A 15,521-nucleotide genomic window follows, 5' to 3' on the forward strand; every position below is an offset into this window, starting at 1 on the left:
AGATACATAGTTGGGCTGAACTCTACCCTTTACTCTTGGAGTCTTCACTGCTTAGGGCACGTGCATTATACACATGTTTATCTGTTTTCTGAGCCAAAGCAAATTTCTGTATACTTACTGTGGCACGACAAAGAGCGGCCATAAGCCAAGAACCCTAACAAACCTTACTCCACACATTTGTTCTGCTACTTAACATCAGAGCCACCCGCTGAAACGCTCACAAACCATGTGTTCATATCATCTTCCTTAGGACACACTCTATTAGACCACAGCCTTGTGCTGACATTGTAAAGCCCTACGTTGATTGCTCCCTCAACCTCTCGTGATCCAAAGTATGAATAGCATATTTAAGAAACACTTAATAGGTAATAAGGCAATAAGCAGCGAGCCCTGACCCAGAGCGAAGTGTGAGGTATGTATGACACGCGCACATCAGATGATAAGGGTTAACAGACCCACTGACGGTCTGCCACTAAAAGGGAAACACCTGGACGGTGAGCAGAGGGAAATTCAATCAGAGGTGGAATGTAGAGCTTGTGTAGCAGGTCTCTCCTCGTGGCATGACATCGTCGTGTGACATGGTATCATCCTGTGACATAGTAAACACAGCTACCGTTGAGGCAGGCTAAACTTAAACTTTCACTCTCCCTCCTGCACTCAGTCCGCCTCCCTCCCTTTCCTTCTCTCAAGGACTGTGAGTTTCATGCCAACTGAGAAATATTTAATACTTTGGGATCAGTAAGCTAAGCAAATTACATTGCTTCCCTACATAAATCAAAGCGTGGGGGTATTCTCAAACAAATTGGAATTTCAAATTAAATTGTAATCTGAAACGTATTGGAAACTCAGCAGGAGCACAGAGAAACACTCACATGACTAACTAGTAGAGTTTCAGAGAAATCTTTTGGCCATTTGAGCTCAAAGCAAGTTTGAAAAACGTATTCTCCCAGGGGCCTTTAGAATGTGGAACTCAAAAAACTGATGCACAGTATTGATATTCAATGCTAATAAGTTACTGAACATTCACCATTCTATCTTTGATAAGGCATCTAAAAACAACCAGTAACAGTGTGCTTTTCATTTGCTGTATACAAACATGAGTCATCCAACTATATAGAGCAGGTATTCCCAAATTGGGATACACGCAACACCGTCGGGGTAAGCCAAATAAAAATGTGATTCACATTTAAAAACGGTCCATTTATACTTCCAACGGGGCCATACATTTGGGTGAGTTTTTTTTCTTGCCTGAGTAGCCTCGTTTCACTGCCAAAAATAAACTTAAACCATCTAGTGTTCAGTGAAAAAACAATACAATGTCAAATACAGGGAGCCTAGTCAAATAACTAACATCCAATTACATGAACCAATACTCTATCCACTAACGGTCCATATGTAGCCAAATGTAGCTGCTGCTCATTTTGGTATCTGTACTGATGGCACAAAAGCCATGACAGGGAGATGGAGTGGTAACGCTCGTGCAAGCAGCTGCTCCAGACGTCACTTGGGTTCACTACAGCATCCACCGAGAGGCTCTTGCTGCCAAGGGAATGCCTGACAGCTTGAAAGATGTTTTTAACACTACAGTGAAAATGGTTTACTATGTTAAAGCAAGGACCCTGAACTCTCGCTCTTTTCTGCACTATGCAATGATATGGGCAGCGACCATGTAATGCTTTTACATCATACAGAAGTGTGCTGGTTATCAAGGGGCAAAGTATGGACACATTTATTTTTTAAGTTGAGAGATGAGCTTAAAGTTGTCTTAACTGATTTTCACTTGTCTGACCGTTTGCATGATGATGAGTTTCTCACACGACTGGCCTATTTGGGAGATGTTTTTTCTCGCCTGAATGATCTGAATCTAGGATTACAGGGACTCTCCGCAACTATATTCAATGTGCGGGACAAAATTCAGGCTATGATTAAGAATTGGAGCTAATTTCTGTCTGCATTAACAAGGACAACACACAGGTCTTTCCATCATTGTATGTTTTTTTGTGGGCAAATGAACTCAAGCTTACGGACAACGTCAAATGTGATATAGCAAAGCACCTGAGTGAGTTGGGTGTGCAATTACGCAGGTACATTCCCGAAACGGATGACACAAACTGGATTCATTGTCCCTTTCATGCCCTGCCTACAGTCCACTTACCGATATCTGAACAAGAGTCTCATTGAAATTGCAACAAGCAGTTCTGTGAAAATTGAATTTAATCAGAAGCCACTGCCAGATTTCTGGATTGGGCTGTGCTCAGAGTATCCTGCCTTGGCATATCGCGCTGTTAAGACACTGATGCCCTTTGCAACCACGTACCTATGTGAGAGTGGATTCTCGGCCCTCACTAGCATGAAAACTAAATACAGGCACAGACTGTGTGTGGAAAATGATTTAAGACAGACTCTTTCCAATACAACCCAACATTGCAGAGTTATGTGCATCCTTTCAAGCACACCCTTGTCATTAACCTGTGGTGAGTTATTCACAATTTTCGATTAACAAATAAGATGGTCAAATAAAGAGCAAAAATATTTATTATTATATTATTATTTGTGCCCTGGTCCTATAAGAGCTCTTTGTCACTTCCTACGAGCCGGGTTGTGACAAAAACTCCCACTCATTCTTATGTTTAATAAACATATTGTTTAGTGTGTGTGTGGCAGGCTTACAAAGATGGCCACAAACAACATTTGAGAGTTCGCTGACCCTGGTGCTAGAGGGTTGTACGCAGCTGGAGGTTGAATGTTTGAAGTTGTACAGGACTATAAAAAGGGAACCACTGATAAAGATGAATAAAAAACACTACATGTGGACTGTTATAGTCTCACCTGTTGAGAAATGCGTTTCCGAAGGCGTTGAGCTTCCTGAAGGGTTTCTTGGGGTCGACCACCAGGGCATTGCCAGGGATCAGCCCCTCCGTGTCTCCATGCATCACTGCAATGAAGGAGTCTGTGGTGGGCTCTGGCCCGATCCGCATTCCAGGGAAATCCTGCTCCAACAGGTATCTGGGAAGTAATAGGAGACATGGATCTCTGGTTATGCTTTTCTTTATTGTCCACTATCTTAGTTGACCTGTTACTTTACAGCCCCTATACACCTGCCCTTTACATGACAAACCTGTACTAATGCATCTTTTAAAATAAAATATTAGCCATGTTGAATTATAGGGTCACGGTCCAAGAGTTTACACTTGAATGAGTCTGAATTGATATCACAGATGTCAAATCTCTTCTAAATAGAGATTTGTGTGTAATATTGTAAAGATTTAGTATAATTCTATAGAATGTGCAGAATCCTACAAATGCATTGAATCGTAAATACTTGATTTCTCTGGTGATTCATTACTCAAGGCAATAAATTGTCATTTTAAACCACCTTCAACACTTAAAGCACTAACAGATGTGAGGTCAACCAGCTGATACTCTATGTATCCACTCTACACACACCGTGTCATAGGGGTCAACAGTGCTGGCTAGTACAGTTTCTCTGTATACACTGTTCAACTCCATAATACAGTGCCATTGCAATGATAGATGTGAGGAGCACTGACACAAGCCAGAATATATTGTCTTACTGTCCAGACCCAGATGTTTATCCTTCCCACTAGGGTTGAGCGGTATGTAGATTTCCATACCATCATACTGTTTCTGTACCATACCGGGGTATACGGTATTACCGGAAGTGCACACAAGGGGCGCTATACCCCCCCCCCCAAAAAAAAGTATATACATTTTTGACCCACAAAATAATTTAGGCAACAAGGACTTTGATCCAAGTGGGGATTAAATGTCTCTACTATCACCAAGAAGCTTGGTCTTGACATCTAGCTCCTTCACTAGATAGTCAACAAACCAAATGAATAGCTGGAGCCCTGAGCTGCATATCCTTTATTTGACACGTCTTAGAATTGTTCCAGTTATTCTTAACTTATAGTTATAAGGAGTGGCGTAGCATGCACCCCCGCAGCCCCCGTGAGACGTGGGTGCCCCCAACCCCCCGCATTTAAAAAAAAATATTATTATTGTTATTGTTATTTATGGCATTTAAAATCATACCGTCGTTATTTCGAAATACCTCGGTGTGCAGTATAAACGGTATACCGCCCAAGCCTACTTCCCACAGCTCTGCCACTGAGGCTTCGGTGAGATGAAGGGAGGCAGAGGGACTGTGTTATGTCCATCATGATGGCAACGTTAATGACTGACCTTGTGTGTGTGCAAGTGTGTGTGTGCGTTCAAGTGTGTATGTGTGTGTGCACGCGTGTGTGTTTGGAAACAGACTAGAGAGGAAAGAGCTAAGCCTGTATGCTTTCATAACACTTAGGACTGAGGAGTCAGCACACACACACACACACACACACACACACACACACACACACACACGGGCCTAGCTCTTTCACTGCCACTTTTCCTACTGCAGCCGCTGCTGCTTGCTGCTGCCACATAGGCACATCCTCTATGAATAATGCACCACAGCACAGGAAACTAAAGACGCTGCCTATGGCCCCATCCTGCAGGACAGTGGCCTCACGTAGGGCACAAACCACAGAGAAATGGAGAGTAGCCACACTAGCCCAGTCCACCTCTCAGTTTCCTCTATCCCCAAGCCATTAGAGAGGCTAGCTCTGGAAACTCTTGACAATGGACTGAACCATAACCGTCAGAGGCAGAATAGGAAACCAACACAAAGCCATCACCTCACTTGGTCAGTGCTGAACCGTAGCTGATTAAATATTCAAACATTTCCAACTTTTGAAACTAACATATATGGCCGGGATTCAGCATAAATGATTTGTCAGTGCTTTATGATGCTTCAAAATATGATTTAGCAAAGTAAACTATAGAGTGCACAAGCAACAAAAAAAATCAGTATAATTATATTAAAAGCTTCCAGAGATGAGAAAGATTTTTGTCCAGGGATTGGTATACCTGGAATTCAGCGTAAGCCTGGTACAATCGCAACCAGAGAGACATTTCAGGGATTTCTCTCTCTGTCTGTACCAAGGGACCACGACCACGTCTGGTTACAGAATGTTATAATAGTGCCAGAGGAGATGGCTGCTGTTTTACGATCCCCTAAACAATTGTGATATTGTGTGTTGTTTCGCGTTATTTGTAACTTATTTTGTACATAATGTTTCTGCCACTGTGTCTTATGACTGAAAAGAGCTTCTAGATACCAGGACAGCAATTACCTCACCCCGTACTAGAGGAATACTTTTTCTTTACCGAGGAATGGGAAGAATTTACTTCAGACATCCGACAAGGCCCTCATCCCTGTCATTCGTAGGGGAAAGAGACAGAGATATCAGGGACGAAGGTCTGGCTGCCTTGTAAGGATCCGATGGTGAGTGTGTAATCTCCCTTTACCATCGGTCCTATTAGCAAATGTACAATCAATAGAATAAAAATAGACAAACTACAATCACGTGTATATCCTACCAACGGGACATTATAAACAGCTGGTGGGTTTATGCTTTATCAGCAGGATAAAACAGTGGCGTCTGGTAAGAGGTGGTCTATGTTTATTTGTAAACAACAGCTGGTGTATCTCATGATAAGCTGTAGACCACGCTATTTACCAAGAGGATTTTCATCTATATTCTTCGTAGCTGTCTATTTACCACCACAAACCGATGCTGGCACTAAGACATCACTCAATGAGCTGTATATGGCCATAAACAAACAGGAAAATGCTCATCCATAGGTGGCGCTCCTAGTGGCCGGGGACTTGAATGCGGGGAAACTTAAATCTATTCTACCTCATTTATACCAGCATGTTAAATGTGCAACCAGAGGGACAAAAACTCTAGACTAACTTTACTCCACACACAGAGACACGTACAAAGCTCTCCCTCGCCCTCCATTTGGCAAATCTGACCATAATTATATCCTCCTGATATCTGCTTACAAACAAAAACTAAAGCAGGAAGCCCAATCAACTCGGTCAATAAAAAAAGTGGTCAGATGAAGCAGATGCTCAGCTACAGGACTGTTTTACTAGAATAGACTGGAATATGATTCTTCCGATGGCAATGAGGAGTACACCACATCGGTCACTAGCTTCATCAATAAGTGCATTGATGACGTCGTCCCCACAGTGACCGTACGTACATACCTCAACCAGAAGCCATGGATTACAGGAAACATCGCACAGAGCTAAAGGGTAAGCTTTAATAAGCTTATAAGAAATCCCACTATGCCCTCCGACAAACCATCAAAACAGGCAAAGCGTCAATACAGGACTAAGATTGAATCATACTACAACGCCTCCAATGCTCGTTGGATGTGGCAGGGCTTGCAAACTATTACAGACTACAAAGGGAAGCACAGCCTCGAGCTGTGGCAAGTAACACTGAAACACGAGGCAAGTAACACTGAAACATGCATGAGCGCATCAGCTGTTCCGGACGACTGTGTGAGTAAGACCTTTGAACAGGCCAACATTCACAAGGCCGCAGGGCCAGACGGATTACCAGGACGTGTACTCAGAGCATGCGTTGACCAACTGGAAAGTGTCTTCACTGACATTTTTAACCTGTCCCCGACTGAGTCTGTAATACCAATATGTTTCAAGCAGACCACCATAGTCCCTGTGCCCAAGAACACTAAGGTAACCTTCCTAAATGACTACTGACCCATTGCACTCATGTCAGTAGCCATGAAGTGCTTTAAAAGGCTGGTTATGGCTCACATCAACACCATTATCCCAGAAACCCTAGACCCACTCCAATTTGCATACTGCCGCAACAGATGCACAGATAATGCAATCTCTATTGCACTCAACACTGCCCTTTCCCACCTGGACAAAAGGAACACCTATGTGAGAATTATATTCATTGACTACAGCTCAGTGTTCAGCACGATACTCGTAAGGGTAGGTAACAACACATCCGCCATGCTGAACCTCAACACAGGCGCCCCTCAGGGGTGCGTGCTCAGTCCCGCCCTGTACTCCCTGTTCACTCATGACTGCATGGCCAGGCACAACTCCAACACCATCATCAAGTTTGCGGATGACACAACAGTGGTAGGCATGATCATTGACAACGATGAGACAGCCTATAGGGAGGAGATCAGAGACCTGGTCATGTAGTGCCAGGACAACATCCTCTCCCTCAACGTGATCAAGACAACAGGAGATGATTGTGGACTTCAGGAAAAGGAGGACCGAGCACGCCCCCATTCTCATCGACGGGGCTATAGTGGAGCAGGTTGAGTGCTTCAAGTTCCTTGGTGTCCACATCACCAACAAACTATCATGGTCCCCCTCAGACGACTGAAAAGATTTGGCATGGGTCCTAAGGTTCTACAGCTGCACCATCGAGAGCATCCTGACTGGATGCATCACTGCCTGGTGTGGCAACTGCTCGCCCTCCGACCGCAGGCACTACAGAGGGTAGTGTGTAAAGCCAAGTACTTTACTGGGGCCAAGCTTCCTGCCAATCCAGGACCTTCATACCAGGCGGAGTCAGAGGAAGGGCCTAAAAATTGTCAAAGACTCTAGCCACCCTAGTCATAGACTGTTCTCTCTGCTACCGCACGGCAAGCAGTACCGGAGCACCAAGTCTAAGCCCAAAAGGCTTCTTAACAGCTTCTACCCCCAAGCCATGAGACTCCTAAACAGCTAATCAAAGGGCTACCCAGACCCCTCTTTTACACTGCTGCTACTCTCTGTTTATTATCTATTCATGGTCACTTTAACTCTACTTCCATGTACACATTACCTAAATTACCTTGACTATCACCTCGGTGCCCCCGCCCATTGACTCTATACCGGTACCCCCTGTATATACTGTAGCATCGCTATTGTTATTTTACTGCTGTTGTTTAATTACTCAAAAAAAATGTTTTTTACTTAACTAACACTTACAGCATTTCACTATAAGGTCAACACCTGTTGTATTCGATGGGTCATGTGACAAATAACTTTCGATTTGATTTTGATTTGTTTTAGTTTCACTGTGGATTTCAAAGGACTGCCTAATTAAGATCACTCATTTTGCCAGAATGAGACAGAACCCTACCAACAAACCCACAACCAGCTGTCATTGTCACCCACATATGCAAAAGCATGAGAACAAAGCTCTACTCATCTCCTGCTATTCAATTACATAACCGCAATATGATTACTTGATTGCAAATAAGTACTACAACCTAAAGCTAATAGCTCATTTAGGAAGTGCCCCAAAGCTTTTCAGACCTTACAACCTGATCCTACACAGTAAGTGCTTTCCGTGGCCAGGGGCATTCTCTACATGATTCTAGACTGATGTCTCGCACTTGCCTCTCTATAACTCCTGGACTAGTCGCTCTGGAAACTATTAGTGACTATAAGTTGCTATAGCAATAACGGAACGGATTGAAGGGTTGGAGACAGCAGGGTTTATCAGTGACACCAGAAGACTGCATCTCACCATTGGTCTTAGGATGGCAGGAGAAATACTAGCATGCACTGGCATTACTGCATGGCAAGAGGGATGCACTTAGTCTCACTGGTAAAGTTTGATGTGGAAACACGTCACAAAGGCAATGATACAAGTAGAGAGCAGGAAAAGGTTACTAGGCTACACATCTCAACACACAGAAGAGGTTCAACTACTTTCTGCCTTTCATATGCCCATACAGCACATATATCTGATTTTAGTTAATTATACACTGAACAAAAATATAAACGCAACATGTAAAATGTTGGTTCCATGTTTCATAAGCTGAAACAAAGGATCCCAGAAATGTTCCATACACACAAAGCCTATTTCTCTCAAAATTCGTGCACAAATTTGTTTACATCCCTGTTAGCGAGCATTTCTCCTTTGCCAAGATAATCCATCCACATGACAGGTGTAGTATGATCATTACACATGTGAACTTTGTGCTGGGGACACACAACAAAATGCAACATATTTTTGTTTTGAGGGAGCGTGCATTTAGCATGCTGACTGTAGGAATATCCACCAGAGCTGTTAACAAATAATTTAATGTTCATTTCTCTAAGCCACCTCCAACATAATTTCTGAGAATTTGGCAGTACGTCCAACCGGCCTCACAACCGGTGACCACGTATAAACACATCAGCCCAGAACCTCCACATCTGGCTTCTTCACCTGCGGGATCATCTGTGACCAGCCACCCAGACAGATGATTCCTGCACAACCTGCCATCTGCGTGCTCGTCGTCCTCATCAGGGTCTTGACCTGACTACAGTTTGGGATCGTAACTGACTTTAGTGGGCAAATGCTCAGCTTTGATGGCCACTGACACGCTGGAGAAGTGTGCACGGTTTCAACTGTACCAGACAGATGGCAGACAGTGTGAACGGCTTCGAATGGACAAGTGGTTTGCTGATGTAAACATCGTGAACACAGTGCCGGTGGGGTTATGGTATGGGCAACCATAAGCAACAGACAACGAACACAATTGCATTTTATCATTGACAATTTGAATGCACGAAGATAACGTGACAAGATCCTGAGCCCTGTTGTCGTGCCATTCATCCGCCATCACCTCATGTTCCAGCATGATAATGCGCGGCCCCATGTCGTAAGGATAGGTACACAATTTCTGGAAGCTGAAAATGTCAGAGTTCTTCCATGGCCTGCATACTTATCAGACATGTCAAAAAAAATTGATCATATTACTCCAGCGCTAGCCTCCCTACACTGGCTTCCTGCCAAAGCAAGGGCTGATTTCAAGGTTTTACTGCTTGCTCCTACCTATCTCTCTGATTTGGTCCTGCCATACATACCTACACGTACGCTACGGTCACAAGACGCAGGCCTCCTAATTGTCCTTAGAATTTCTAAGCAAACAGCTGGAGGCAGGGCTTTCTCCTATAGAGCCCCATTTTTATGGAACGGTCTGCCTACCCATGTCAGAGACGCAAACTCGGTCTCAACCTTTAAGTCTTTACTGAAGACTCATCTCTTCAGTGGGTCATATGATTGAGTATAGACTGGCCCAGGAGTGGGAAGGTGAACGGAAAGGCAACGAACCGCCCTTGCTGTCTCTGCCTGGCCGGTTCCCCTCTTTCCACTGGGATTCTCTGCCTCTAACCCTATTACAGGGGCTGAGTCACTGGCTTACTGGGGCTCTCTCATGCCGTCCCTGGAAGGGGTGCGTCACCTGAGTGGGTTGATTCACCGATGTGGTCATCCTGTCTGGGTTGGAGCCCCCCTTGGGTTGTGCCATGGTGGAGATCTTTGTGGGCTATACTCTGCCTTGTCTCAGGATGGTAAGTTGGTGGTTGAAGATATCCCTCTAGTGGTGTGGGGGCTGTGCTTTGGTAAAGTGGGTGAGGTTATATCCTTCCTGTTTGGCCCTGTCCGGGGGTGTCCTCGGATGGGGCCACAGTGTCTCCTAACCCCTCCTGTCTCAGCCTCCAGTATTTACGCTGCAGTAGTTTATGTGTCGGGGGGCTAGGGTCAGTTTGTTATATCTGGAGTACTTCTTCTGTCCAATTCGGTGTCCTGTGTGAATCTAAGTGTGCGTTCTCTAATTTTCTCCTTCTCTCTCTCTCTCTCTCTTTCTCTCTCTCGGAGGACCTGAGCCCTAGGACCATGCCCCAGGAATACCTGACATGATGACTCCTTGCTGTCCCCAGTCCACCTGGCCGTGCTGCTGCTCCAGTTTCAACTGTTCTGCCTTATTATTATTCGACCATGCTGGTCATTTATGAACATTTGAACATCTTGGTCATGTTCTGTTATAATCTCCACCCGGCACAGCCAGAAGAGGACTGGCCACCCCACATAGCCTGGTTCCTCTCTAGGTTTCTTCCTAGGTTTTGGCCTTTCTAGGGAGTTTTTCGAGCCACCGTGCTTCTACACCTGCATTGCTTGCTGTTTGGGGTTTTAGGCTGGGTTTCTGTACAGCACTTTGAGATATCAGCTGATGTACGAAGGGCTATATAAATACATTTGATTTGATTTTGATTTGATTTGATGTCACCCTTGATTATGTTTGGGATGCTCTGGATCGATATGTACGACAGCATGTTCCAGTTCCCGACAATATCCAGCAACTTCGCACAGCCATTGAAGAGGAGTGGGACAACATTACACAGGCCACAGTCAACAGCCTGATCAACTCTATGCAAAGGATATGTGTCACGCTGCATGAGGCAAATGGTGGTCACACCAGATACTGACTGATTTTATGACCCATGCTCTGGGTATCTGTGACCAACAGATGCATATGTGAAATCCATAGATTTGGGCCTAATGAATTTATTTCAATTGACTGATTTCCTTACATGGACTGTAACAGTAAAGTGTTTGAAATTGTTGCATGTTAGGAAAGAAAAATGTTCAGTGGTTAAAGTCTAGACATGCATAGAGTTCCCATGTTGTTACTCTGGGGGTAAAAATGTTATTTAATTCATAGTTCAGTTAAGGTGTTTGTCCTATATTTGGCATGTTTGGCTGGCAGTCATGGTGACCGTTATTAGATCAAATGAGTGACCTTCACTGCATGGAAGCTTGATTTAATTCTAGTCTCCCATCTTCAAAACAAAGTGTGCTTTGTCATAGGCTCAAAGAGACCATAACACTTGCTTTTAGGTCCAATGTTTTTGCATCTGCCCTTGTATTCCTTTGATGAGCACTAAGTGGGATGGTCAGAATACCATTAAGCAGTCCATAGGGAAATGTTGGAATTTAGCATGGAAACATGATCTGTTTGATGGTCATGGACAAGTTTGCAGACAAGTCCTTGGAGTAGCTGACATTCCTGTGTTTGGGCTGTGACTACAAGGGAAAATTGATGCAGCTAATTAGTGTAAGATAAGAGAATATATACACTATATATATACCACAATTATGTGGACACCACTTAAAATTAGTGGATTAGGCTATTTCAGCCACACCCGTTGCTGACAGGTGTATAAAATCGAGCACACAGCCATGCAATCTCCATAGACAAACATTGGCAGTAGAATGGCCTTACTGAAGAGCTTTTAATGTGTCATAGGATGCCACCTTTCCAACAAGTCAGTTTGCGAAATGTATGTCCTGCTAGAGCTGCCTCAATCAACTGTAAGTGCTGTATTGTGAAGTGGAAATGTCTAGGAGCATCAGCGGCTCAGCCACACGAGCTCACAGGATGGGACCACGAGTGCTGAAGTGGGTAGCGGGTAAAAATCATATGTCCTAAGTCGCAACACTCACTACCGAGTTCCAAATTGTCTCTGGAAGCAGTTAGCTCAAGAACTATTCACTGGGAGCAACATGAAATGGGTTTCCATGGCCGAGCAGCTGCATACAAGCCTAAGATCACCATGCACAATTCCAAGTGTCGGCTGGAGTGGTGTAAAACTCACTGCCATCTGACTCTGGAGCAGTGGAAATGCGTTCTCTGGGGGTGATGAATCACGCTTCACCATCTGGCAGTCCGACGGATTAATCTGGGTTTGGCAGATTCCAAGAGAAACGCTACCTGCCCCAATGCATAGTGCCAACTGTAATGTTTGGTGGAAGAAGAATAATGGTCTGGGGCTGTTTTACATGATTTGGGCTAGGCCCCTTAATTCCAGTGAAGGGAAATCTTAACGTTACAGCATACAATGAAATTCTAGAAGAGTCTGTGCTTCCAACATTTTGACAACAGTTTGGGGAAGACCCTTTCCTGTTTCAGCATGACAATGATGTGCACAAAGGGAGGTCCATACAGAAATCGTTTTTCGAGATCGGTGTGAAATAACTTGACTGGCCTACATAGAGCCCTGACCTCAACCCCATAGAACACCTTTTGGATGAATTGGAAAACCGACTGCGAGCCAGGCCTAATCTCCCAACATTAGTGTCCGACCTCACTAATGCTCTTGTGGCTGAATGGAAGCAAGTACCTGCAGCAATATTCCATCATCTAGTGGAAATCCTTCTCAGAAGAGAGGAGGCTGTTATAGAAGCTAATGGGGGACCAACTCCATATTAATGCCCATGATTTTGGAATGAGATGTTCAACGAGCAGGTGTCCACAAATTAAGTGTATAGTGTATTTTGATGTAGTGTATTTTGAACACACCGACAGTAGCATTGCATTTTGGTACACCAGAATTATGTCCATTTCCAATGAAACGCTGCGTTTGCCTTGCAGCATTGTGTTGCAAAGGCAGTTTCAATGCATTCGGTGTGGTGCATAAGTTGGATTTATAGAACGCATGCGTCAAACTGTATGCTTTGACAGCTTGACAGAAATGGTAGCAGAAGGTGAATGTTGAACTTTGTTGCACACATATCCAGATGATGCTGCGTACTGTTTTGCGCAACGACGCCGTCGGTGTGTTTCGAAGCGTTAGTCCATATGAGATGGAAATGTGTCCTCTGATCATTTTCCCAACCCCTCCCATATACAAACACACATTAGGTTGGAGAGGCTGGAGAAGAGTAACATGTAATCATAAAATGAGAATTATGGGATGATATCTATAACCATATAATAACAAGTGGTGGGAAAAGCACACAATTTTCATACTTCAGTTAAAGTACCTTAATAGAAAATGACTCAAGAAAAAGTGAAAGTCACCCAGTAAAATACTACTTGAGTAAATGTCTAAAAGTATTTGTTTTTTTATTTGGTTTATATACTTAAGTACCAAAAGTAAATGTAATTGCAAAAATATAGTATATATTAAATAAGTAAGTATAGTATCAAAAGTCAAAGTAAACATTAATTATTTCAAATTCGTTACATTAAGCAACCCAGACGGCACAATTTTCTAGTGTTTTCTTTATTTACGGATAGCAAGGGGCACACTCCAACACTCAGACATAATTTACAAGCATAGCATTTGTGTTTCGTGAGTCCGCCAGATCAGAGGCAGTAGGGATGACTAGGGATGTTCTCTTGAACATTGGATAATTTTCATGCCCTGCTAAGCATTCAAAATGTAACAAGTACTTTTGGGTGTCAGGGAAAATGTAAGGAGTAGAAAGTACATTCTTTTCTTCAGGAATGTAGTGAAGTAAAAGTTGTCAAAAATATAAAATACTAAAGAAAAGTGCAGATACAAAAAAAAAAGAATACTTAAATAGTACTTTTTTCTTAAGTACTTTACACCAATGATAATAACATATGATAACACTAGATTCCCATAATCTACTTAAATATTGTTGTAAACTCATCTATACAGTACCAGGTGAATGCCATATAACCATGAAAGAATTTTTGTCTGTTGGAATGTGTTATCCCTCTTCTCAAGTCAGAGTACTGTGTCAAAATTTGACCTGTGTCTGCCCAAGGTTGAACTGCAACCCAGACAACCATCCAGTCAACCCAAAAACTAACACATTTATCTCCCTTGGATCATTTTTGTTGTTCAATAAAAGCTCATTTTTGCATCAAACTGTGAATATGCAGTGTGTCTGCCATGCATTTCATGTACCCTCTGTTTGCATATCAGACCATAACTCACTAGTGTTTTGGCCCACTGACCGGCAAGCAAAGCACCTACCAGTGACATTTCAAACACAGACGTACCGTATGAAGCTGGTCTTTCCAGTGGAATACTGCCCCACAAGGAGAACCATGGGTTTGTTGTCAAAGTCGGCATCCTCTAAGGCGGGCGAGTGGAACTCGTGGAATTTGTAGTGTTCCTCCAATGGCAACAATTTGGTTTTGTAGAGCTTCTTGAGGCCATCGCTGACTGTCTGAAAGACCTCAGGATCCTTCTTCCTCCTGTCATCGGTACCCAACCAGCTGAACATGATGCAATTCGATAATGGACAACCTTATACTCTATAGAGATCTCTATTTTTCTATTTCTATTCTAGTATTCTATTCAAATAATTCGGAGGATCTCTTTGTCATTGATTTAGTAGATGGTTTGTTTTTCCTTTCAATCAAACTATATGCAGACACATCCTTCAATGGAAGCGTTCGTTCCTCAAGTCCTTACAAGCCAAACACGAGACACAGATGCAATCAGACGGCTATAAGCCAGCTAATTAACTAGACACATACTAGCGATGCTAAATCATTTCTACATGCATATTTTCATATCACAGCTATAATGCACGATTTTCATTCAAGCTGAAGAGGAATTCCAAAAATGATGCACGTATCAAGCTTAGCTGTCAAATTGTGATCTCGTCTTACATTTGAATACTGAAGCGAGAAGCTTCAAAATATTGTCCTAAATAATAGACCTTTCTCGAGTAAATGAAGAAACAGCAAAATAGCTATAATAAAGCACTATTCCTACTGCTGCGTAGAATGTTGTGCGGTCACTGGCTTCCCCGGCTTCGTTACTGCAGCAGATTTAAATGCCTGTCTGACAACGAAACCTGATCCGAAAGGATATGCCCAACTCCTGGCAAAGCCACTCCCAGTATTACAACGACTGAAGGCAGTGATGGCAGCGCCATATTGGCGGATGAGGGACAAGTTGAATCTATCCATCTCATTGTTGGTGCTCCTCTAGCGGTAATACAGAGTAACCAGCAAGGCGTAATTACAACATCGAAATCGCTACATTGTTTCAGTCATCAGCTGCATCGTACATTACCAAGAAAAATAGAAAAGTA

The 15,521-nt window shown here is 43.3% G+C and overlaps 1 protein-coding gene across 2 annotated transcripts in view; it reads right to left on the reverse strand.

Annotated features, from left to right (window-relative positions):
- The window catches only part of LOC135505950 (EH domain-containing protein 3), a 46,299-nt gene extending 31,038 nt beyond the window's left edge, over positions 1 to 15,261 (reverse strand). The window contains exons 1-3 of one of the 2 annotated variants that reach the window (XM_064925230.1): positions 15,094 to 15,261; positions 14,476 to 14,673; positions 2,830 to 3,006 (exon numbers count right to left, since the gene is read on the reverse strand). In XM_064925230.1, coding sequence (XP_064781302.1) covers positions 2,830 to 3,006; positions 14,476 to 14,673; positions 15,094 to 15,095 — 377 coding nt within the window. In that variant the 5' untranslated portion in view covers positions 15,096 to 15,261. Of the gene's footprint in view, positions 1 to 2,829; positions 3,007 to 14,475 lie in introns of both variants that reach the window. The other variant, XM_064925229.1, reaches the window with a different exon arrangement.
- Between the last annotated feature and the right edge of the window lie 260 nt (positions 15,262 to 15,521).

This window comes from Oncorhynchus masou, chromosome 19 (genome assembly GCF_036934945.1).
Source record: "Oncorhynchus masou masou isolate Uvic2021 chromosome 19, UVic_Omas_1.1, whole genome shotgun sequence".
Lineage (NCBI taxonomy): Eukaryota > Metazoa > Chordata > Actinopteri > Salmoniformes > Salmonidae > Oncorhynchus > Oncorhynchus masou.